At 36.8% G+C, this 26034-nt stretch overlaps 2 protein-coding genes and 1 pseudogene across 3 annotated transcripts; all 3 read left to right on the top strand.

Annotated features, from left to right (window-relative positions):
* Positions 1 to 1443: 1443 nt before the first annotated feature.
* Positions 1444 to 7469, top strand: LOC103416587 (uncharacterized). Its single transcript, XM_008354828.4, has 12 exons — positions 1444 to 1766; positions 2661 to 2725; positions 3146 to 3223; positions 3418 to 3496; positions 3777 to 3841; positions 4821 to 4922; positions 5921 to 6010; positions 6098 to 6172; positions 6269 to 6301; positions 6397 to 6477; positions 6702 to 6824; positions 7016 to 7469. The coding sequence occupies exons 1-12, from the start codon at positions 1721 to 1723 to the stop codon at positions 7208 to 7210; spliced, it is 1032 nt and encodes a 343-aa protein (XP_008353050.3). The 5' UTR covers positions 1444 to 1720; the 3' UTR covers positions 7211 to 7469.
* Positions 7470 to 7898: 429 nt separating this feature from the next.
* Positions 7899 to 12813, top strand: LOC139192986 (probable DNA primase large subunit; annotated as a pseudogene).
* Positions 12814 to 13343: 530 nt separating this feature from the next.
* On the top strand, positions 13344 to 16231 carry LOC103403185 (teosinte glume architecture 1-like). 2 transcript variants are annotated; one of them, XM_008342016.4, is made up of 5 exons: positions 13344 to 13565; positions 13706 to 13765; positions 14701 to 15087; positions 15200 to 15336; positions 15441 to 16231. In XM_008342016.4, the coding sequence occupies exons 3-5, from the start codon at positions 14828 to 14830 to the stop codon at positions 15971 to 15973; spliced, it is 930 nt and encodes a 309-aa protein (XP_008340238.3). In that variant the 5' UTR covers positions 13344 to 13565; positions 13706 to 13765; positions 14701 to 14827; the 3' UTR covers positions 15974 to 16231. The 2 variants fall into 2 exon arrangements, with proteins under 2 accessions (XP_008340238.3, XP_070671302.1); XM_070815201.1 differs by having other exon boundaries at positions 13391 to 13765.
* The last annotated feature ends 9803 nt before the right edge of the window (positions 16232 to 26034 follow it).

Genomic DNA, 26034 nt, shown 5'->3' with positions numbered 1-26034 from the left:
TATAAGTGAGATGTTTCCAGAGGATGAGCGCAGTCAGGTGAGACTCAGGGGTTACGACCCAACTACATATCAGTGAGTAGGCTGTTGGTTTTCTATATATATATATATATACACACGTATTTATGATTTAGATTTTCTTAGAAATTGTTTTAAATGAAATTATGTTTTAAATGCCATGTCGATTGCATTACATTTTAGTATATGCATTAGTATGGATATGCATATTATTGCATGGTGATGCAGACGCACAGGTAAGCTTCAGGTGAGTACATATTGATGATAGTGATTGTAGTATGTATGATTATGTTAAGATACATTTAGTGTTCATTATCCTGCACCCCGGTGTTAGTGCTCCGCCTGAGGCCAGGGCCTATCCTTCACGTGATTGTTCACCTCCCACACCACATGCTCACCTTGGATCAAAGGCAGGTGCCAGCCTGTTGTACATACCACATTAGGTGGTTCCAACTCGTAGGTGACTTGTGATATTTCGCACAGCCTTCACGTGATCGTATCACTTGAGCGTATTTATTTACACCCAACCTGTCGTACATACCACATTAGGTGATTCCGACTTGTGTGTAGGATTTGATTGATGAGCTATAAACTCAGCCATATAGGTCACATTAGGTGACTCCAGCTGGCATATTATTTTACATTGATTTATTTCACCTGACTTACTTATTTCATTGTTGAGATACTTGACATGGCATATACTCGGTTTTCACTACTCTCGAGCATGATTTCTATATATGTATGTATTATTTTATGGGAAATTATACGGGTTTTACAGTGAAGGGTTATATGTTTTGAAAGTGAAATGATTTTGAAAAGTTTTATTTTTGTCCACTCACATTTTCTGTTTTGCGCTCTTCCAGGTTCTAGATAGAAGTTCGTGTTGGTGACTCACGAGGACTCTGTGGCGGTTCTGACAGACATCCATCAATGTAGGGTTTTCTTTCATATCCTGTATAATTAGTATTTAGCCTATTGGACTGCACCTTGGTACCTACGCTCTGATTATGTGTATCTACACTCTTAACACTTCCACTCGTACTTATATACAGGTCTAGTATAAGTTAGTCAGTTTGGTTTTTATTTACCCACATTATCTTATCACCTTCACTTCCGTACGGCGTACATGGCTACGTCACCCTCACGTGACGCCCATCATGCCTCGATTTAGGTTGGAGTGTGTCGCACAAAGTACAAATAATAAATAAGAAATTACATATATTAATAAAAATAAAGACGAAATTACATAAAGTACTAAAAGTAAATACGAAATGAAGGTGCCAACGTATCTGCTGGGCTGGAGTGGATTGGCCGGATGCCGAGCCAATAATTTGGCTGGGTGCTTGCCTAAAGAGTCCCCAGTGGAACTGCTCTAACTATAAACCCGTTCTTGTAAATTACATCTTTGAATAGCGAGTAAAAGTTATTTTAAAAAGGGCCTTTGTACTACTAATCGAGCCCAAGGTCATTTTGCTTTCACGGGCGGAAATAGGGTTGTCGCCCTTGCTCTACAGAAGTAGTCGATTCTCAGTTTCCTCGTATAGGGAGGGAGGGAGAAAATACCCGTAATTCGGAAAGAGAGAAAATTCGATTTCTTGTGAAACAATTTACCAGCTCTGTGATCTCCAAAGGAGGAGGAGCTTCGATGCCTTGTCGCTCTCCAGTTTAGTCTCCGCGAGACGATACCTAAATATAATCAGAGTCGATGGCTGCTCTCCCTCTAGGCAAGCTCACCATTCTCGTCGGCGCAGGTTCCTACAAATCCCTCGTTCCTCTTTTTACCCATTCAATTTTGTAGTATCTCAAACTCCATAGCAGTCTATTTTGTTATGTTCTCGAAACCCCGTTGTAATTGAGTCCCGAACTGGTGTACTATTTTTAATTTTTGATTTTGGGCATGGTACTGGCAGAAAGCAATCATGCCCATGCACCTGGTGCGGGTTCGATCCCCCTCCCTCCCCCTAACATTTAACAATTCAACCCACTGCTATCGTTTGTCAAAAAGAAAAATGTTAGGGTTTTCGATGAACCCTGGTTCTATCATTTGGGAACACTGAAGGGATGCTGGGTGTTAGCTGGGAGGAAGTATGCGTTCTTTTGAATGTACTGTTAATCCGACATTGCAATTGAGAAAGGCGTCTGAGAGTGTGAAAGTGGAGCTGTATTGGTATTTGAGTATCCGGGCCATATTAGTTCTGTTGGTTTTTGCATTTGATTAAAAATATGCAGTGTTTTATGTTTATTAAGGAGCTTAAGTCGTGCTTAAACTATCCAAGACTCTGTTTTGTCATATGGGTTAGTGGTATTTTTAGGAGAATTGGACGGTATGCTGTGAAACGTGAAAGTGTAGGCTTTTGGGTATTTTAAAACTAAGTGGGAAAGGGTTCCTCTTGTGTGGTTATGTGCTTTCTTGCTTCTCGATTTTTCATGCCCGCTTGTCACCTGTCCAGTCCCATTCGAGTACTAGCTCCTGACTTCATCTAAGGGGTTCTAATCAATCTGGGTTGGTGTTCTTATTGTTAGTTTCTCGTGATTGGTGAACCAACTTATTGCAATTGTGGGGTTCGACGTAAAATTGTTAATTTATGCTGTCTTAGTTGAAGAGCATGTATTTCTAATCAATTGGTTTTTCGTATGCTTTTTAGGCATTCTCGGTTCAGTTCTTGCAAAAGAAGGACGTGTATCTGATGTTGTCTCTGGTGCTTTCAAGGTAGTTTCTCATGCTACTTCTGTTTTGTTTCTATATGTTAAAAATTGCACTTCAAATTTGCTGTTTTAAAGTCTATGTATGGGTGGCATCCAATGTATTACATATTGATCATGCTACCAGGTGGTGATGTTGCATCCAAGGACTGAGTATTTATATCAATCAGGATAAGAGGGTAGAGGTTCAATGTTCTTGAGGGCTTTTGAGAAGAGATTAGGACAATAGGGAAATCTGTGTGTCATTACAACTATAAGATTTTATCGGGATACAATATGCATATTTTGTTGGGCTTGGCTGTATTCTTTAAACTATATTTAAAAAAAAATCTTCAGTTTTAATGTATCTTGCTTTTCTTTAAATTGTATAAATTTTACTGTATATCATTACGACCACAAGATTTTATAGTATTTGTTTTTACCACAGATTGCTTGGAAACAAATTAGACGAAGTGATAATACTCCGGCGGTTAATAAACCACACAATGACTCTCTGATGGCTCAGGTTTCATATTTTCTTCTAGAGTTTTTGTTACTTATAATTGCTTTTAAAGTAGTTGGGTACTAGAACAGTTATGCCTCACGACACACATTGAGCAACAAATTTTCTTTTTCTCGGTCAGCATCTGTGTGCTTTCATTATTGGAGCTTCGTATTTTAGTGGATGGCATAATGTGATTAAATAATTAAATTTTACAGATGAACAACCTACGGAAGGAGCTGGAGATAATAGCCTCAAGTCGACCACCAGTTACAATTATAACTATGAGTCGAACAGGTTTTGATTACCTTCCCTTGACTTCTGAACATGATTATTTATTGTCTGGATTAGTAAGCTCGCACACCAACAAAACCTTAATAAACTAACAAAATTACATGGTTTTTGTATCTTATTTTTTCATCCAGTTTGTAAACATCTTATGGCTCAGCTAGATGAGCATGAATATATGTTATTAATCAAGTTCAAAGTTTTCATAAAATTTATTGTTATGTGTTCTGTATATAGCTCTGTAACTATCAGTTTGTGATATTCTGTGACATGGTTTTGGTTACTGCAGGTACTAGCAAATATGGTATAATTATTGTTGTAGTAGCCGCTGGATATGGCTACTTGTGGTGGAAGGTAAGAGGTTTTATTTAGTACGATATAATAAAGAGGTTAAAGCTTCCCCCTGGGCCAACTGATCAAACTTCTTTTTCCAAATTCTACCTATCACTAAATTGTGGACGTTAATAACATTCTTGATTTGAAAAATGACTATTAGTATTTATCTATGACTTCTGTGGCCAACTTGTTTAGCTTTAAAGAGAAAAATTTGTACTTGAAAATGTAGTACTGATATCTGTTTGTGAATTCTTTTACATTAGTGAAGACATCAAACTTCAGCCACTAGATACTTTGGTTCTTTTCAGTTTTGGTATCTACTACAATTGCTAAATAATAAGTACTACCAGTGAAGACATGATTCAACCCCTTTATGTTTCTCCTTGACATTTTGATATGATCTACTATAAATAACAATCCAAGTAGTGGATCAAGGTATACAACGAGCAGAAGTTATGATAAAAGGCCCGGGTCTCGGAAGAGATTTGGCATTAATAACCATCCTATTAACTTCCTTACATGCATTTGTTTGGTCCATCCAACTATGCCTGTTTGGGATGCTATAATTCTTTTTCATCTAGTAGGATCCATTAATCAAAATGGTTACTGAAACAAACACTTTGCTTACTTGATATTAGCTTTGCTAAGGATTGCTTGCCTTTGTCTAGTGGGACGTTGTATCTAAACTTGATGATAATCTTCTAGTGTTCGTGTCATAGCATACAAAATCTAAAGTAGATGAATCATTTAACAATTTAGAATTGAATTTTGAGTATGCTCTCAAGGACTCTGTGTTTGTAGGGTGTTTATTGCGTAAAAATCATAATTTTTTAAAAGGTTGTAATTATGATAGGTATCGTTCCAAAATCTCAACCTGTTTGGTTTGATAAACAAATTATTTTTGAAAAAAATTAACTAGGGGATCAAACTTTGTTTTCTTCTGTTCTCTCTTGTCAAAGTTGTTTATTATATATGTGCATTTCTTGTATGTTTGCAGGGGTGGAAGCTTCCTGACATGATGTTTGCAACAAGACGTAGCTTGTCTGATGCTTCCAATTCTGTAGCTAAACAGCTTGAGAGTCTGTTTACATCAATTTCGGCAAGTCTTCTCTCTCTCTCTTTTGCTATTGATTTTCTGATGTTACTTTTTCTATTACCAAGTGAAATATTGTGTCTTGTATCCATGGTGGAATGTGTCTTGTATCAATGGTGGAATTGACATGGTGCACTATGTAATAAGTTGGTTGTTACGTTGTTTCATGTTATGTTAAGTGCTTTCTCAAGAATGAGAGGAGCTTTTGTTTTTCTGTCTTCACTGATGCCATTCAATTAGGGTTTCACATTGACTATATGTCTACGCCATGAATATTCTGTTGCAAGTCAAGTGTTTGTCTCTTCCAAATGTTGTCGGTAAAATTTATATGGACCCAACCATTTGCTCACTAGACCCATCTATTATTTCTTTATATATTTTTCATAAGTTTCAATTCCCTAAACAAAATAAATAAAACTAAAAATGAGCCACCCCCTACCTAGCTGGCAAACTCTCTGCGATGGTGGACCAGGTGCAGAAATTTTCTCTGTGAGGTCGCAGCCCTCCATTCCATTCAGATTTTTGATAGTGTAGAGAGCGAAAGCAAGAGATGAGAGCAGGGGCTGATGGTTGTAAGACTTAACGAAGTTGACGTTGTCGTTCCGGTTGGGCATGGCGGATGGTTGTTGGGTTTCTTTAATCTTTCATTATTTTATAAATTTTATTGAAGGGCAAATGTTGGAATTTAGAAATTACCAACATTTGGTTGGGTTTTATGAGCAAATTATTAAGTCCACATATAACCATCCATGTTATGAGGTACTTGATTTATTTCCAAAGGGCCTTGGTTGTGGTTGAAACTTTTGTGATTTAGACGAACTTGTGTGATTAGATGATTTCATCTATTTCTGGTGGTTTCATGAAAGTCTGCATAATTCACAAGAAAATTTTATGAACCTGTTATGTTTGTCATGCTTTTGGATTGATTTTTCTTTTAATATGTTTTTAATTAGAAATGAAAAATAAAAGTCTCTAACTTTGTAGATATTTTGTTTGATTTTCAGACCACTCAGAGGAAATTGTCTTCCCAACTTGATAATGTGGAATGTAGTTTGGATGAAAGTATAGAAAATACGGCTAGGACACAACAGGAGGTGGGTATATTAGATATTAATGAGTAGTTTTGTTTGTATTTCTGTGATTCAAGTTCATTAACAAGAAACCTTCTATGCCATTTATAGGTTGTTCAACTACAAGGAAGGACGGATACCATTAGCAGAGATTTTAAAAAAGTTCACCATGCAGTGCTGACTCTGGTGACTCATTGTTTTATTATTTCTTTTCATCTCTCACAAAGTATATTCATGGATGGAAAATGGAAAATCATATCCCTTATTTTTCTTTGGTCTCAGGAAACAAAAATTAATAGAATTGAAGGGAAGCAGGTATATAGTAGTTAACTCTTTTGATTTATGAGTTGTTATTCTCTACCCTTGAATACTGTTTTGTACTGACAGCCTGGCCTTTGACTTCTAATTAGGGTGAAATTGCCGGTGGAGTATGGAAGTTATGTGACTATGCCCTGAACATGGAAAAGGGCATAAACGCCGAACGCATTCAGGCATGTACTGATTATTTCCTGCATAACTGGAAGATTGATATTTATGTCTGATTCTGTAGTCATCTTACGTTACTTTTCCGTAGTACTGCTTCATGTAACATTAATTTTTTCGTTTTTTCAGAGTTTATTACTTTTATGGCTTTGTAACTTTACTTTATCAGAATGAGCCTCAATTGATATTGTTCATTTGGCATTTTATTGACTCTGATTTCCACAATATTCAGGCATCACCATCCAGTTTTTCCAGGCCAGTTCTTGAACTACCACCAGCCTCCCCCTCATCTTTGGTGACACCACCGAAGGCCTCGAGGCCAGCGCTTGAGCTACCCTCAGCATCACCCTCAAGGGTAAGATTGATGTTCAAAGTGTGTATAGTGGTTCGATATGCTATCTTATTAAGATAATATATTGAATTGGTTGGAGGCTTAACACCTCTATTCTTAAACCAACTCTACAATTGTTTAAATTTTCACTTACTTGACTTTGTCTCATTTTCGGTTGAGGTATTTATAGTCCTATCCATCTCCCGTCGTTTCAGGGGAATAGTGGAATCTTGGAAGTTGTTGAGTCCTCAAATCGTGGCGAGGCTTCCAATGAGCTTTGTGCTCCAGAAGGCACAAACAATGCGTCTTCCAGTTCTGGTTGGTTCGGGTTTGGGTTTCCAACTTTGAATAGTTCGGCACTCCTGAGGACGCGAAGTGCTACAACCGGAATGGTTCAACGGAAACGATGAACTGGTTAACCGTTATGAGGATCTTTGTATAGATCTGTTAAAGTCATTTAGAGTATATTCATATGATAAATCATCATTTGTACTCTCTCTGAGGTGAAAGCCTTGAGCTTTTAGACTGTTTAGTTTCGAGAGCCAAAACCTCAAATATAGCTAACGCCTCGTCCCCATTCAAATTCATTGTAACGGGACGGGATGCTGAGAATTTTGTAGCGCAGTCACGAAGTAATATTGGTAATTCAGATGGTGACATTTTTCAGAATTTGTATTTGTGTATATGAATGATGCCCGTTGTCGCAGAAGAGGTTTAAGTTCGTTCTTTCGGCCAATAATGGCATCAAAGGTGAGAAATTCTTAGGTGTGACTTTGTGTATATACTCCTCTAATAACAATCTAGTTACGTTACGTGACTTTGATGTGGTGATTAATTGAGTGGCGTAAGCATCCAGTGACACCTAAGAATTTATTATCGGTAGTTACTCCATGAGAAATGCGAGCAATCTTTGCATTTGGACTCTCATGTTTGCACATGATACGTGTAGTTTTTACACAAAAAATAAGACCTTTAATGTCTTTGATACTATGTTTTCTAGTTTTCATCATTAATTCTTAGCTAAAAGCATTAAAGGTTGTGTTTTTTTATGTAAAAAAGATGCGTCATTTGAAGAAGCGAAAATGTTCAAATGTAAAAATGACGCTTTTCTTAGTCTATATTGCAATACGGTTTTTGATAATTACGAATTGTAAAGTGAACATAAAATAAAAAATTAAATTGTTTTGGATACATTCTAAATAAGTAAACATTTCGTAATTAAATTTATTTAAATGTTCATTTGAATACATTCCAAATAAGTAAATATACTATGAAACCCTAAATCCAGCTTCAGCACGACCTTTTTGAGCCTGTAATGTAAAGAGAGCTGTTTCCCGCCATTTTTCATTGCTCGGCTTCTTTGGAGCGCAGGTATAAAATATAAAGAATTCACACTGCAGTAGTGGCCCACCGGAGAGAGAGGAGCAAGAATGCAAGCCGTTCGATCTCAGAGGAAATCTTTCATCTCCCGACCCTCCCTCTTTACCGCTCCGCTCCCGCCCTCGAAGTTCGTCTCGAAGAGTTCGAGCTCTTCGCCCTCGATCGCCTCCGAGGTAATTTTGTTACCTTCTCCGGAATCCTTGTAATTTCTCTTTCGCTGCTGATTTTTTCTGTCGAAACTTCGGGACTTATCTTTTAATTTTGGTTTTTGTTTGGTTGCTGAGAAAATTTTGGAAAAGGGAAACACTTTTTCTGGTGCTAAGTTAAACCGTTCACCGTTTAGGGCGTGAAATTAACCGAAAAGGAAGAGCCAATAAACTTGGGGATGAGAATGATTGAGATTCATAGCGGTATACGATCTTGTATTTTTTGGATTAGTTTGTAAGTTTCTTATTAAGGTGGAAAATGCTGAAAAAAATTGATTAATTTTATGCTAGAGTGTGACTGTTTGGGAGCTGGGAAAATAGAATTGCTTTCGGAGTTGATTTTAGTATAGCTCCATGGCTTATTTCGGTTGGTCTGGTTTTCCCTTTTTCTTCTGGATTTCGGAATCAAACTAAATTTGTGAAATTTGATTCGTGGCATTTTAATGGAGAAGGTTAAGTAAGTTCTTCGACGGAATATGAGTTTAGCGTTTTCCCTACATATATCTCGAGAGTTGGCAGTGATTGACGGAAATTACTGCTGTATGCAGTGCTTACAGGGATTTCTGATGGATTATCACGCGGAAAGAAACCTGACGAAATGCAGAAGTTGGTAAAACCATAGTTCCAGGTTGAAATTCTTTTCATTTCCCTTGTTGCACCCCTTTAGACAATTAACATTTAGGCATTTTACAGGCAATAGAACTATGGAAGACAAATATGAGGCATCCTCAGGCATCTGAGGTCGTCAACAAGGACATAATATCGCACTTTGTTCTGCGACTAGTTTATTGCAGAACGTAAGAACTTCTAACATTTTATTCTCTTAAAAGATTTCTTCATTGTATTTTATTTTATGTTGTTACTTTTTAATCTGCATTTAGGGAGGACCTGAGAAAATGGTTTCTTTCCATGGAGACTGCCTTATTTCGTTACCGATTTATGAATGAACAACCTGAACCGCAGGTAATCTACATTTTACTTGGCTCATTCTGTTAGTCAGTTTCTGATCAATATTCTGCTTTTGGTTTTCAGCGGGCACTCATGGAAGAATTTGATCTTCCATACAAGGCAGTCAGTGGTTCTGAACTTGAGGTAATTATGTGCTCAATATAGAAAATGTGCATTTGAAACTAAGACCATTTCGGCATTTTTATGTCAGTTTCATACTTTCTAAACCCTTTAAATCCTTGGTATATACTGCAATCACCGTATAAGTTTGTCTTTCCTTGCAGAGTGTATTAGATAAATTGGTCCTGGTTTCACGTTCGCTTGGTGCTCAATCTCCACCAACTGGTAGGGGTGCATATTTTATAACACTTTGTAATGCCTGAGTCAATAAATTGTGCATTATCCTACAACCCGCATCACTCTCTGGTTTCTGTCCTGTCTTATGTGGGTATATTAGCATTTCAATTAGGCGATCAGAGTCTAGATGTATGTAATGGGAAACTCCATGGTAACATGTTATTTGATTACACCTGCTGTTGCATGTGTATTTGGTACATAGACACTAGATACTAGTCAGTGACGTTTACCACTTATTGGGTTTAGTTGGTGCTTTTATATGCCTATATGCAAGTTAGCTAGAGTTTTCAAAATTATTTGAAGTCATACAGCCTTGTTGTGCTGAAGAAGTTGCAGAATTGCAAATGATGATTTTGGGGAATGCAGAATGGCATATATATTATGTAATTTATAGTTTTTTGTGGCGTATTTTGGTGCATGAAAATTGTCAGCTGATGTTTATACGCACAACCTTGCTATGAGCCTATGACAAACTATAAAAGTTATCAAAAGAATCATGAATCTATCTTTCTCGGGCTCTTCCTTCCCTATTGCTAAGTTTTCAGATTAACCTCTGTGTAGGGTGTTGGGTTGAAGCTGGATGATGCCCTTGGGTTTTGGAAAGCTGAGTTCTCGCAAAAAGTGAGTATGGAGTTTCTTAAGTATTTCATCTACTCATTCTTAATAATCACACCAGACACAAGATTTTCTTTCAACGTTTATTGTCCATGTATGGTGAAAAAATTTGTTTTAAATTTGTAATTCCAAAATCATAGTGCATTGTATTATAAAGATGTTTTCCTGTTCCGTGCCTGGTCCTTGTGACTTGCTTGGAATTTAATTCCAAGCTTTGTATTTGATCTTTGCCATAGGTTGGTGCTGAAAGGTTTGACAAAGAGTATTCGTATGGCATACGCCACAATTATGGAAGAGAGGGGAAAAGAACGGTAAGACATCAAACTTAAGATTCAAGAGTATAAAGATGATATAGTCTTGATTCTACTCAAATAGTAAGAATTGAGTGATGTTATGTCTAGACTCATATCACGGGATCAAAACTGAAATCATGGGAAATATTCAAGAAAAATTGAAACCTCTACATAGTTTATTGCTTGTTGCTGTTGGATGTTAATCTTAGATGTATAACATTTTTGTTGAAAATACTATTAGAAACCTGGAAGTACTTGTGAAGAAATATTTGATATATATCATGCTGTGTAGTATGATGACGATCAAATATGTTTGCCTTTTGACATTGCAGGATTACACACCTTATTCCTGTCAAAAAATCATCTCATCTACTCCCGGTGTAGGAGATCATCATGGATGCCCATATCGATATTTCAGGTAATTTCGACAATAAAAAATTTCATTATTCATCTGGATGATGTTTAACTTGGCCTTTCCAACGTTACTGGCTGTATTATATTGGATAGAAGTACCATAGCACGAAAACTAAATATATCAGTGCCTTATTTTAGTAATGCAATGGATTTCAGATAAAGTAGTCATACATACATGGCTGATCAACCATATCCTTCTATTCGCCATATTTATCTGCGACAGTGAAGAGAACTCGAGAGCCGCTCTTGGTAAAATGGGAGTTACCGGGCGAGCAGTTGGAGATGTAATGGACAAAGTTAAAAACAGGCATTATCAGGTGGAAATGTTACTAATCTGCATCAAAATTATTCCAAGTTGTTTTTGTTCTGACACAAGATTAATGTGGAATACTTGGTAACGTATGCATCAGCTGGCGTGCACCTTTGACGTTTGAAGCTATTCATGGTTCATCATGCGACGCTGGGATTAACCATCCAAATCAGTACTTTAACGACAGCCAAGTTATCATAAAATCGAAGGTAAATTAAGCTTTTATTCACAGTTTCCTACAGGACACCAAAAATTGAGCAAAACTTGTTTTTAGTTGTGTTGTGAGAGTTTGCCTAGGCTTCCCAAAAAGGCTCAAGTTGTGTACTACACGCTTATCCGAACTTTCCCTTTGTAGAACCGGTCTGCAGCGGAAGGGAGAGCCTTTTGGGCATCCGAAGAGACGGATATATTAGCATATTCTCATTCCACAGGTATCTCTCTAAAAATAGGCTATGTACAATGCAAATAATACAGCATCCAGCCAAATTGGACTCCTTTTATTTCTAGCCACCGAATTAAATAAATCAAAACACGAGCAATGAACAAGGTTAAACAGAATAGTGTAGGATGAGAAAGAAAGGTTGGTGGTTATCACGACTCTTTTTATACTGAGATCTTTTTATAAAAGGAAAACTAATGAAAAATGTTTGAAAATTTTGAGTTTTAATGATAAGGACAAAATAAAGGGTAAAGTAAATAGTACCAGGTTTGACTTTTTAGTGTAAAAATGTGGTTTTTCGTTAAAGTGAACAGTACCGTGAGCTTTTCGTTAAAACTCCCTTTTATAAACTCAAAGAAAGCGTCCCAAAGTGCTTTTGATCTGCCCCAAAGTAGGAAGGGCAAATAGTTCGGCTTCCTGGTTTAAATTTAAAAACATATGATAAGCATTAAAGAATGCTGCATGGGGGGACCGATTAAAGAGGAATCTTGAAAAGGGGGGATTACTAATATTAGCAAAGTGTTGTTCTGCAACAGGGGGTCCACCACTTGCATTGCTCCATCTCATCTCTCCCCTGCCTTTTTCTTATCTTTTTTTGGCAGCTGAGCTCGAATTTGTTCTGGTCGGGCTGAAGAACTAATCACGACGAAGCTCATGATATAACATATTGTTGCCATAAATAGTGTTCGGAAAGTATGTGGCCGACACTTTGAGCGTCGAGAGAAGAAAAACGTTGCGAAGGAGCGGGGACCATTTCTTTTTGGCGGGTGGTGCTCGCGCGTGCCAAGATTTTAATTTATTTTAATTTAATTTTTACCAAAAGGGTCGTTGACACGTGGTCTTCCAAATCCGAAAGGTCTTCGGGGCGTATACTTCAATTTGCGGATAGTTTGAATACTTTCTTTTTGTGACCATGTGGCAGTGGGGGACTGCGCAAAGTAGCTTTGCTAATCATAATTAGGTTTCCGGATTTGTTTAGTTGAAGCAGATTAGCCTCTTTAAGAGGTGATTAATTACCAAGATCAGCAAAACTGATTAATATTTTAAGGAATCATTACAATTTTAGTACTCAAGCAAAGGTAGGTATCCATTGCCCATCCCTCTCACAATGTGGGTCCCCCCCCTTTGGCTCCACCTAAGCTATCATTACAATTTTAGTACTCAAGCAAAGGTCTGTTAGTTATTGATAATGGGTTAATATCATTGCAATTGACGAAAAGCATCGACATGTCAAAGAAGCGAAAAAAAATTTCTACTTATGCAAAATATAAATATGATAGATTCCATGAAGTTGATTAACTTCCTCTTCCAAACCTAATCCAATGGCTAATCCGTCACAATATCAGTTTTAACTTTTGTGCACAATATCAGTTGATTTCAAATCCTGAAGTATGTGGTCAAAATTCAACAGATAAGAATCAAAGAAGTAGCGATTGAATTTTATAATAAGAGACAACTATCTAATTAAAACAGCTCCCATGATTAATGAAAGTAGCATAAAGTCAAATGAAATCAAAATACACAAAGTTTCATTGAGTTTCTTCACTTGTAAAGTAGTCGGAGTGTCCTGCACAAGTTTTTGTCCCATGAACATAAAACGTGAATTATGGAACACAAGAAACTCTCTCAACTCTTTTTATTTAATTCCATTTGGCCTTTCCCCTAAAGTTGAAAGCAACTACACTCTGTCCCTTTCCCCTCCACTCGTTTTTCCCCTTTTATTTTGCTTTTATTAATGTTCAGTCTATATTAATGGTGTGCATCTCTCACTCTTTTTGGCTAAAATGGCTGCAAATCCAAAGGGTAAGAGGGGAAGACTTGCAGCTCACTCTTTACTCAGCTTCTTGCTCTCTGCCCTCCCTAGCTAGGAAGAGTTAGCAGCTACTGCTCTAAACCAAGCATCTTATTCTCTATCTTTTTCTTTGTTTTTCTTATCTTTTCAGGATTTCTGTGTGTAATTGGAGAGCTTGAAGGTTATCAAATTAAACCACCCAGAGTCTGAGGTACCTATCAATCATTATATCCTTTTTGGTTTTGCTTTTCCTCATCATATTTGGGAGACAAGTTCAAAATTCTCTACTGTTTATTGCATTTGAAATGATAGCAAAAAGTGGACTGAAACAGTCAAAACTCTTGTGTTCTTGTAACTACTAGAATGACTTTTAATTCAATCAGGAAGGCGAAAATTTGCTGGTTGACCAATTTTTAGGAAAAGAATTCGAAGAAATTATGGATGAATAATTCAAGATTGTTTGTTAATAGTCCCTATATTTGTTTAGATGTAGGTTACGTCAGTTAATCAGGGCAACGTGTCCGTCCCATGCACACGAGCCGGAATCCCCCCCTCCCCACTAACCCACCCACCTACTCATCAGTTACGGTGTTCAACTGACTTGCACCAATAGACCACTATTGTATTGGAATTAGGCGCCCATCTTTTTACTGTTGTCAACTAATCTCTTCGATATATGATTTAACTCTATGTTCTGTGCTAGGAAGCGTTACTCCTCTTTTCATTCCAAATTTAGGAACAAGGCCGATTCGATTAATTGGTCTGTGTGCCTCTGTCATTACTTTTTTGTATCCCTGTTCCTCAGATACAATTTGATCCTTCTACGGCCAAATCTCAATTTTTGGAAAGCCTTCAATGCTTCCTTATGAAAACATCAAATTTTTTTGGGTGTAAACGATATTTCTTTATTCTTTATGATATTGACCACATTTCTGATCCTTATTTGCATTTCTTCTCGTATGAGAAGTTATGGAATGCATGTGCAGGCTGATTGTTCTTCCTTCCTATGTTACTTGGAGGGAATATATTTCATCTGGTTTTAAGTAGATAAGATTTCAGAAAAGAGAATTACATAAATAAATAATTTCATGCAAATCTTTTTCTGTTATTCTTTCTTCTAACCTACTTCATTATTTGGTTATTGAGGACGTCTCGGAAACTGGTTTCCCTGAAGAAAAAGCGTGTTAAACAGTGCTCCAATTTCTAGTTCTGCATAAAAATAAGGGATATTACTTGATAAAGTTCAAAACTTTGAGCTCAGTTGATTATCGATATGGAAGATGGATCAAAGGGCAAGTTGAAGGATCCTGGGATCTCTATGAGGAAGCCATCTTCGAGTACTACATCTTTGAAAAGACCACGACAACCCAATAACGAAACCAAGATTGCTGCATGTTTGGTTGATGGGTGCAATTCGGACCTTAGCAAATGCCGTGATTATCATCGACGGCATAAGGTATGTGAGCTCCATTCAAAGACCTCAAAAGTTACAATCAAGGGCCAGGAACGGCGGTTCTGTCAGCAGTGCAGCAGGTAAGTGGGATGCAATGGCTCTAGGAATTTCTATGTTATAAATGCATGCTGTGATGAAAATGTGATTAGTCTTACAAACAAACAAGTAACATTTCTTTGTGACATGACAAAGGTTCCATTCGTTGGTGGAATTCGATGAAGGGAAAAGAAGCTGCAGAAGACGTCTTGATGGACACAACAAACGTAGGAGGAAGCCTCAGTCAGAATCCATGCCCACAAATTTGGGAAGATTTCTTTCCAATTACCAAGGTTTGGAATTTTTTTCCTGATAAAATGTATATGTACTAATGTTTTCATTGGCATAACTGAAAGCACAATGTGTGTTCTTTACTGTTCAAACTTATCATATGCAGGCACAAGATTCTTATCATTCGGTAATCCACAAATGTGTGCAGCAAAGAACACACATTTGTGGGGCTGCGCATTGAAACCGGAGAATGATTATGTGCTGCTTGATAACCACTCACAATTAAATGAGACAAGAAGAAGCTCATATGCTTACCGAGAAAAACAAATCCCATTTATGCAAGGCTTTGAATACGCGCACTCAGAAGCTGCTGTCTACCAACCATTTACAAATACCAACTTTGCACCGGGAAATTCTAGCAACAGCCATAGAATGTTTGCCAATGGATTATATGGCGACATAGAATCTAATCGTGCTCTCTCTCTTCTGTCATGGACACGAGCAACACAAGAGGAGATTGGGCTGAGCAACACAGCACAGTCCAGTTCAGTCTGCCCGGCTCAGTCCATGATCCCAAGAATCCACTACAATAATCTGGGAGTGCAGGATGAGGCTGCAATTTCTAATTTGGTTAGTGATGGCAACAGCATTGGCAATCTCCACTGCCAAGGCAAGTTTCAGAATTCAGATTATTCCTGATGCCTCAACTGCTGGTGCATTCTACCCTTCTGGTGGGAAAAGTTTTATATGCAAAATTATCCCTCCTACTTGTTTGTCCTTTCAATTAAAAAGAACTTAACAGTCCCCAGAAGGGTGGAAATAATGATGCTGCTAGATGGAAGTGTTTTTCCCATTTCTGAGAAGAATTATATTTTGCATAAGTGGAGTTTTCATTATGTAACCATTATGAGTTGCCACTCTGATTAATGTTTCTGAAGTTGTTTGCTTTCATGACAAGACGATATGCGCAACCACTCTAATATACAGGTGGATTCAAACTTTGGTGTAAGAGGGTAAAAACACTAGCCTAATGTTGCATTAGTTATGAAAAAAAAAAATTCTATTACAAGCGATGTCATTATTCTAATTTACACTAAGAGAAGGGATGAATGTTTGAACACGAGGCGTAGTGGGTTAAACAGAAAGACATTATCCACGAGGACAATTCACGACCTACGGTGGTTATGAAATAATTGGTTAGCGAGCATGCAAATATCTGCAGGTTTGTGAAACTTCACATGTTAGGAGGTAGTTTGGAAAATGGAGTTGTATGGGCTCGAGGCAGCCCAAAATTATACTCTTCAATTGTTAGTTAAGTTAGTTTTGCTCACAGCCCAGTCAGTTAGTCCCAACACACCCTTTTTGAAAGTTTGGGTCGATCAGAGTGTCAACAACATGACACGAGGAGAGAAACACAAGATAAATTGTTCGCAAACTTTACACTCGAGAACGATTGAGAGATGAGAAATTTTTTCACGGTTATAGATATAAATGATTATGCAACTGAGTTTGAATTTTTTTTCTTGTAATTTAGATTAGTTAGAGTAAATATCCATCACTAGTACTGCAATCTAGTAGTATTCATCTTCACCTGTAAGAGGTCTTAAGTTAAACGTTAAAACACGTAAATGGTGAGACTGATACTAATTTGAGTCGTTGTCTTATCGTTCATCAGTACACAATACATTAAACCCGGCCATGATCATATGTGTTACTGAAGTTCACTCATGTTAAAGTACATGTTTTGTTTATTAATGTTCTACCAAAATTTATAAACTCATTGTCCAACCATATTATATCACGTGGTGAATCAAACCGAGATAATTTTTAACTCCAACAAAATTCATTTGTTACTTCATCAACATAATTCATTAACTCCATGTTTTCATCTTCTTAATTAGTATCAAAACCAGTTGTTAATTATGTTAAGATTATGCATGATTAGTATGGACATAAGACCGCACCTTTCAATTAGAGAACTAAAACCAACTTAACTAAAACAACTTACGAAGAACAAGAGTCAAACTTCACAGACAATGGAAAACGTGTTTTTTCTTTATTTCCAGTTTAAGTTTAAAAATATGTTTAACACATTGAATAATACTAGTATTAAGAAGAGAACCACGTTTTTATTTGCCAGAAATAATTGATATATTTAAAGGGGAATAGTTGCGTCGGTGTTGGGTTTCTGCTGCTGTCCAATTGTGGTTGAAAGATGACCTAAAGTGGACAAAAAAGTAAACCAAATTAAGTTACTTTCGTTTTCATAAGTGAAGACCTCCAATTCTTTAAACCCTAAACTGCAATCCCTCCCTCTGCAAAAGCCCCATCAGCGCACATGCTTCACCGCAACATTGCTTTCAGCACAATTATTATCCTCTTGGTGGTGCATGGCATGGCGCACACAAACCCTCATTCAACACACACATGATCCGATGAGATATGATTAAGTTTTGGGTTTAACTGTAAGTGGGTTTGTTCATATGTTAAATTGTAGCTTTGGTTGGCATGCAATAATTAATTAATTAAAGAGAATAGGAGTTTTGGTCTGTGTAATTTGGCTCAATAGGGGCAGTCTCTAATCTAAAAGTCCGTGAGTATTAGTCCTTAACTTGTCATAATGTGGAGCAACGGTCTTTGGATAAGATTGTTAAAACTTGCATACAAAATAAAAGGTTTAAAAAGGTAAATAAGGGATGAAAGTTATATAGACTTTTTTAAAAGAACCAGTGCTACACATTGTGGCAAGTTCATGGACTAATACTCATTTTTTTCGAGGACCAACGCTCCAAGTTAGCTAAAGCTTAGAGACCAATGCTCCAATTTTCTCGATTAATTAAGTGATGCTTCATCTAGTAGCCAAAGTTTTGTCTTGATTATAAACCATCGATTTTTTGGGGGGCAAAAGGGAAAGTCTTCTTGGAAATCAAGGCGTTTTAGGTTGAAAATCCCTAATTTTCCAAGATTGGTTGATCACACAAGAGAGGCCTCGAAGCAAAAGTAAGAGTTTCGGGCACTAATCAGAGAAAAGTAAATAGGATTTTCTACAGTACATGCAATGAAAGTTTCATTCCATCCTCCTATGTCTGCTTCTTGTGTTGTGTTTTTTATAGATAAGATTTAGGGTTGCAAGCCATGTGCATACGCGTTATTGAGGTGTTAATTAGTGTCGCCATATTAAGTACTTTAGAGTTGATTATGCCTTGTAAGATCAAGTTACTAAGTAATCAAGCAGATTGATTCCTTTTAATCAAGATTAGGTTAATTTCGCTCCTAATTAGGGGTTGGTTTTAGACTTTATTGTTGACTAGCGACGTGATGTTTTCCTACTAAAATTCGTACATCGTGTACTTTGATTAACCGCTTGGACTCGGACTCGTTCGGGTAGCTTCATAAATCAAAATACACCCTATCTCTCTCACTTGGAATTGACTTAATTAGGAGCCAAATTGACAAGTTAATCGCATTCACTTTTAAAACAAGTTGCTAATCATGTTCAACTAACTAAATATGGTATAGAGCTTGTGTATGAAAGAAGTTTGGTGCCAGCAATATTCTTGTTAGCTAGGCTAAGTTTGATTGGAATAACGTGTCATGACCGCAATATGGGAAAATATTATCCCTCGTTAGATGCTATTCCTAGTTTCTAAGATTCCCATTAAATTTCCCCCAAAGTAAAAAAGAATGGAACACCAATAATGATTAGCATCGAAACTATGGCAGGGGCAAATGTTCAACTCCATTCAATTATATTCATCGCATGGAGTTATGCTTTTGTCAGTCGCCTAGTCACAAGTGAGTAATTTTTAGTTGTTGATGCATATGTAACATGCACTACATTAATAGCCAAAGATTGTTCATATTAACACGAGGTGATTCCCAATATTACTTATGATTGAAAATCATTACGTTTACGCGTAAACAACTTCTCTAAATGTTTTTCTTTGTGGTATACTTTTCTTTTAACACGTGATCAAAATCACATACATATTGAAGCCAAGAATATTGTTCTTCTATCTTGCTTTTTGTTGAGAGTATCAATATTATATTTGGGAAAGAATGAATTTTGCATGTGTTTATAAGTTAGTTCAATTGCTCTCCATATTTCCAATCACTTTTAACGAAGCCAGCAAAGACTAAAAGATAAAAGACTTTGAATTAATGGTGAACTAGCTAGTAGTAAAAAGAATGGAACGATTAGTACCCAAATTACTTGTGGCATGGGCCAATGCTCAGCCTATCCAATCACATTCAACATGAGTTGTGTTTTTGTTAGTCTTTCAGCCATGATCCATAAGTTCAAGTTGAGCACATCAGCAATAAATGATTCTCAATCGTTGATTCATGTCAAAAACACATTACATTAACGATCAAAAACCACTCACTCGAGCATAAACGACTGTGTTAAACGTTTTTCTTCATCGCATACTTTTCTTTTAACACATCATCAAAATCCGAAACAGATTGAAAGCAAAAGAATATGGTTCTTTGATCATGCTTTCAACAAAGCCAAAGGACTCAAAGATAAAGACTTTGAATTAATGGTGCACTCTGGCTGTGACAAAAGAACAGCGACGTATCTCACATTATTTTTCAAGGGGGAGTAAAGACCCGCCAGCAAAGAAACTGGATCAGCGCTCTAGAGAAGAAGACCCACTTGGACATGACTTCCTTAAAGTCATGTGCCTAAATTGGAAAGGGGTCCACGAATCAATATGGTTGACGTTGATGGTGTTCGCCCTAAAATGGTAATAATCTGCCAACCCTAGGTACTCCACGGGCCCACTTATTTCAACTGTAGCCATTGGATTTCCTTCATCTAATAAATTATGCCTGCCCGCTCGCTGGTCCCCACCCGTCCACCCCATTCAGTGTATGTAATGTGTGTGAAATTATTATACCATCTATAATTTGAAAGTGACAAGATTTACAATATTTGCATGTATAAGCTGGCTGTGTGACATCAAATTCCTTTCTCGACTAGTTCTAGGGTTCAGACTTGGTTTCTAATCTGGGCATTTTAAATCTGACAATTCTTTATTCCGTTACGTTAGAGTCACCCATAGATAAAAAAATCAATGAGAAAAACAGGAAGTTCGATCAGAACATAACACGATTAATTAATTAAGTCAACGTAATTCGCGACTTCAAAAAGTGATTAATATTTAGCACGAATAGGAAGTGGCTCAATATGAACACGGCCGTACTTCTAATATGTATAGTGCACTCTCCTAAAATGAAGACTTTTTGTTTGGTGAAAAAAGGGTGAGAGCTAGCAGTGAAATGTACGCTGAAACCCTAGCTAGTATATACAATTTACAAAACATAAAAACTGAGAGTATAATTCCCTATTTTTCACCAAAGAAGCAAAGAGTATGAGCAGTGAAAACCGGAAGCATATACTTTTCCCATAGTTTTTAAACCCTTTTTCATGATTTCATCAACCCAATAAGTCCATAGATACCAATTACAAATGTACCGCATCGCAAACCAGATTGGTTAAAAAAGGTGAGTTAAAAAATGGAAATTTGTTCCAAAGATTGACAACACAAAGATCCCCCCGTGGGCTGATGAACAAGTGCTAGCTGCAGCAGCTACAAGCAATTTGATTATATATATATATTAAGGTCTAGTACATGCAAGTTTGAGAAGAAAAAGCAATCTGTTATTTGACCTAAAAATGTGAAATAAAAAAGGAAGAAAAACAGAAAAGCTATATAGCCAGGCATCTGTGTTGAGTGGTCCACTGAGGGAGTGATGATGGGAGAGGAGAGTTGTGAATACGAAGGCACGATGGTGGTGGTCGGTGGTCACAATCAAATAGTTGTGATATTTTAAGTGCTTCTGTCACTCTGTGCGTCTCTGTGTGTGTGCTTCGATTTTTAGCGTGGGATGCGTTGCCATGTTTCTCTCTCTCAAAAAAAATTTATATGTGAATAGTGTAGAAAGCTTGTCGATGGTAATTTTAAGAATGCTGTAAAAAGAGTAGGGTTCTAAGATTTTAGTACACTTCTATCATGATGTACGGAGAAGAGGACATAGACCATCCCTTGACGAAAGGATAAATGTCTGATGGGTCGGTATTCATATGTGAATAAAGATTGGGTCAGGACTAATCTGATTATAACATTAATTATTAACTTCATTTTTTGTGGGATAACTAATCTTTGGAAGAAGTTATGATAATTAAACCAACTTTGGTACTTGGACTGGGATGGGATCTTGTGGTTAGGATGAAAATTCTACCGAGTGACCACTGTGCTCGGACTCGGCCTGATATTCTTGACGCTCAGGACTCGAACTTGGAGCCAAGATGCCTAAGACCTGAACCAGGACTCTAGGCCTCTGAGACAATGTACCGCAAACCCTTGTCATGGTAATATTACTTTGCTTTCATTTGAGCAAAATTCTAATCTGACCTATAGTAGGGGAGGGATATTCAAAACTTGAAAACAATGAGGGGAGCACAATGTTGTAACTAACTTGGTTGCAGCCAACTGAATGATCATTTTACATATCACAAACTTGTTATTTTGAATACCAGGAACTGTAATTTAAATATACGTTAAAAATCAAACTCAAAAACATTAATGTGTAGGTGTAGCACACCAAACAAAGAATCGGATTAGCATCATGATCCTCTCCAATCTAATGAAATCCTAAATCCTAGTTCCAAATCCTATTCAATACAAGCCACCATACATAAATATAGCCAATCTATAATATTCTCTCCTAAGTCCTCCACTGGCTAAGGTGGTTTCTTGCAGAATATATACACACGCAGGAAGACCTTGGACATATATAAATATATATGGCGAACGCTGTGCATTTGAGAAAAGGTGAAAGGCAGTTGATTGGCTAATTCAAAAGTTGCCATACCTGCCAAGTCCTGTATCTTTGGACCACTCCACAGGGACTGTTTGGAAACGCATCAGTTAGAGCATCCCCAATAAGGCATCTCCAACCGAAGGGTCTAGAGGGTCAGAGGACCGAAAATAGTCCGAAAACCGTCTCCAACCGAGGGCTAGGCCAGAGGGCTCTGGAATCTGGGAGGGCCCCACAGAATCGGGGAAGGCCGGAGGGCTTGAGGGCTGGCCAATTTTTTTTTTTTTGAAGTGTTGGATTTCCTGTCGGTTAAAACCGACAGGAATAGTATAGAATATAATGAATTAAAGCTAATGGCTAATGGGATATTTATTAATTAGTATTAGTGTCGGTTATAACCGACACATATAGTTTGAAATTTTTTGAATACAACGGCTAGCTAACTGCAGCTAGCCGTTGTATTAAAAAAAATAAAAAATTTTGAATTTAAACCTTTTTTTACTTCTATAAATATGGTGAAGCACTTTCATTTCTTCACTTCATCTACAATATTTCCTTCAATATTTCCTTCAATATATTTTTCAATATTTCCTTCATATGCAATATTTCTTTCAATTTTTCAATAATTTCCTTCAATATTTTCTTCAATTTTTTTCAATAAAAATGGCCTCATCTGCAATGAAAGGTAGGGCGTGGACCCGAAAAGAAGATGAAGCTCTTTGCAGGGCTTATAAATGGGTCTCGGAAGATAGTATGAGGGGGGTTTCTCAAACAAGTGAAGGTGTTTGGACTCGTGTGTTCGAAAAATACTTAGAGTTCTACGAAGACACCAGTACACTGAATATCCGAAACCACGAGAGTTGTTCTTCAAGATGGAAGAAACATCTTCATCCAAGTTTGAATAAATGGCATCAAGCACTATTAGCAGCCGCACGTAGATATGAAAGCGGCGCCAATTACTACTACGAAGTTAGTGTTTTCACATTTTATTTTAAATGTTTAAGTATATTACATTTAATTTCATGAATTAATTTCCTTTAATTTTTGTAATTATATTTAATTATATTACGTTTAATTTCATGAATTAATTTCCTTTAATTTTTGTAATTATATTTTCTAGGTATGCCAAGCGGAGGAATTGTATATGGAGGCAAAACCCTTTCAGTTTCACGGTTGTTGGGAAATTTGTAAAGGGTGGGTGTTATTTGAAGATCCACCTCAACATAGAGTAGATCCTTTGGGAGTGATGGGAGCTGCATCCCCATCTGTAGATATGGATGAAGATGGATTTCCTACCATTCAACAAACAAGGGTACAAAATCCGTCTCCGTCCGAAAGTTCTTTACCTAGGGCTATGGGACGAAATAAGGCCCGAAGGTTGAGGGAAAAGGGCAAGGCAAATGATGATTACGCCGCTCAACATGAAGTGGCGGCCTCATTGCGATTACTGGCGGAGCAAAATGCCCTTGAGTCGGAAGAAAGGACGTGTAGACATGAAGAACGGGCCAAACAAATACAAGAAGAGATGGATGATAAGAATATGGAAATGAACACTTCAAATTACACTCCAATGAGTAAGGCCTATTTTGATAGGAAAAAAAAAAGGAAATTATGTCTCGGCGGCAGTTTTTTACCTCTGACTGTACTCCTACAATGGCGGATGATGAAGATGATGTTGATTATGGATATTAAATTTAAGTCGTTGTAAATTTTAAATTTAAGTTAATGTTGTTTTTAAATTTAATTTGTAGTTTTTAAATTTAATTTGTAGTTTTTAAATATAAGTTGTTGTTTTTAAATTTAAGTTGTTGTAGTTTTAAAATTTAAATAATAAATTATGTTTGGCCCTATGGCCTTTTGGCCCTTGGTTGGAGACGATTTTTTGTGACAGGGCTAAAATGAGCCCTCTGGCCCTCTGGCCCTCTGTTGGAGACGGAGGCAAATATGGCCATGTACTGTTCATTAAAATATTAATATTTTGGAGAATCTTGGAGGGCCAGAGGGATAAAACGAGCCATCTGGCCAGCCATCGGTTGGAGATGGCCTAAGAGGCTCTATATGGGGCTCAAAAAGTGGTGGATATAGCCCATTTTGGGGCTTCGAGGAATCTTTAGGGCTTTATAAAATAATCTCTCCCAATGAGGGGCTACATCTTTCGGACTATATATATATTTATTTATGTAGTAATTTGATTAAGCGATGATTTTTTTTTTGTGTTAGCTTTTCTTAAGTTGATTTGAACATGCTATATTAAATTTTTTATTTATGAACCCTTCAACCTAAAATGTTCAAATTGTGACAAAGTTAGATTTCATCACTTATGAACCGTTGGTTGGTTTAAATTCTCTTATCTCAATCTCATCCATTAAAAGAAACAAACTCCCACTTTGCCCTCTGAAATAATTTGATTTTCACGTATAATACAATAATTTACCTAGCACTAATTAGTAAATTAGTATCAAATTATTTTGAAAAACATGAAAATTTCACCCATCAATGCCCATGAATGTTAAATCAATTTGAAATTTTAATTCTTATGGAATTTAAAAAAAAAATCATTAATTAGCCAAATTGCAAGAAAAATAAGTAAGAAAAAAGAATTAAAAAATAATAAAATGAGAGTATAAATGTATTCGCAAGTGGAGGGAAAGTGATAGAATTTTGCTTACATAGGTTCCTACTTTTTTTGTGGGACCTATTGTTTTTTGGGGCTAGATGTAGCCCGATTTTATGCTACCCAAAAAAGGAAGTTGCTAGCCCCAATAGTGGATCTAGCCCCATTTTCCGGCTCATTGGGGATGAAATTTCTCGCTAAGGCTAGAAATGTGGTAGCCTCATGAAAGATAAAGCCCCTCTTGGGGATGCTCTTAGAAATTTGGGTTCTTTTATTTTGTCCATCTCAATGCGACTGCTTGATGTGCTCTTACCCATCCCCACCCAACCAATGTCTAATTACTTGGATTCTTGCTAGTTCCCACCTATTTTCCATCTTTTTCTTCCTCCCTCTAGTAAATAAAATGCACAAGATATTTTGGATATTAGTTTGAAGAGTACTTAATTAATCTTCCCAACTTAAATAATTACCTAGATAAAGTGCTTAATTTAGATGTTTAATCATAGAACTAGCTGACTCCACAAGATCACAACCACTTCAAGGTTTATATATTATTCTAATTTAAGTAAGAATTTATATTGTCGCTAAATTGCATTATACAATCTAGTGATATTCTTTAAACTTGTAAGTTAAAAATCTTAAGTTCAACTTAGATGGATGACAGCTCGATACCTAACTGCGAATGACCAATTTTGTAGCTTTACCCAAATTTACAATCTCAGTATCGTTGTATAGAAAGGAGAGTAAGATTTTCAAATTGTCTATCTACTTCAACTCTCTCTCTCTAGTGGTAAAGATCACATGCATGCTTGTTGATGTGACTTGTTCGTTGGGTTGATCACTTGGAGTAGATAGAGGTCTAAATGTAAAATTGTAATGTAATGTGAAATCCACATATTTACAACTCTGGATTCGACTTTTCCAGTACATGCATGGATGGTGGCCATGTTCACTAAAAAGTAGGGTTATCTAATGGACTTTGAGCTGAAAAAAGGTGGTCGATCGAGCAAAAGACGCTTTGTGCTCCTACCTTAAATATTGTAGTATAAGAGAAAAAGGCCAGTTCCATAGCTTAGTTTAGTCCTTTATTTGTTTGTTTTCTCAACTGACCTAAAACAACTTCCTTTCATCACTACTCAATTAGCCAAGACAAGGTTCAAACCCTAGCTCCTAATAGCTTACTACATTCTTAATTATAATAATAATGTACCATTTGGATGGCTTCAGCGCATGATCATATGTATTATGACTAGCTAATTAGCTAAACAATTATCTAACAGAATCTTATTTGTCAACTAAAGAGGGTACACTCCACTTCAAT

The sequence above is a fragment of the Malus domestica genome, chromosome 16 (assembly GCF_042453785.1).
Source record: "Malus domestica chromosome 16, GDT2T_hap1".
NCBI classification, from domain to species: Eukaryota; Viridiplantae; Streptophyta; class Magnoliopsida; order Rosales; family Rosaceae; genus Malus; species Malus domestica.
This window is presented reverse-complemented; position numbering and strand designations above follow the sequence as displayed.

Bases quoted from the DNA above. Each gene is read 5' to 3' on its own strand.
- LOC103416587 (XM_008354828.4), top strand. From the start codon at position 1,721: ATGGCTGCTCTCCCTCTAGGCAAGCTCACCATTCTCGTCGGCGCAG. The intron at 3,497-3,776 runs GTTTTGATTACC...TGGTTACTGCAG, and splicing joins TATAACTATGAGTCGAACAG to GTACTAGCAAATATGGTATA. The intron at 6,478-6,701 runs GCATGTACTGAT...CACAATATTCAG, and splicing joins TAAACGCCGAACGCATTCAG to GCATCACCATCCAGTTTTTC.
- LOC103403185 (XM_008342016.4), top strand. From the start codon at position 14,828: ATGGAAGATGGATCAAAGGGCAAGTTGAAGGATCCTGGGATCTCTATG. The intron at 15,088-15,199 runs GTAAGTGGGATG...GACATGACAAAG, and splicing joins TTCTGTCAGCAGTGCAGCAG to GTTCCATTCGTTGGTGGAAT. The intron at 15,337-15,440 runs GTTTGGAATTTT...TATCATATGCAG, and splicing joins ATTTCTTTCCAATTACCAAG to GCACAAGATTCTTATCATTC.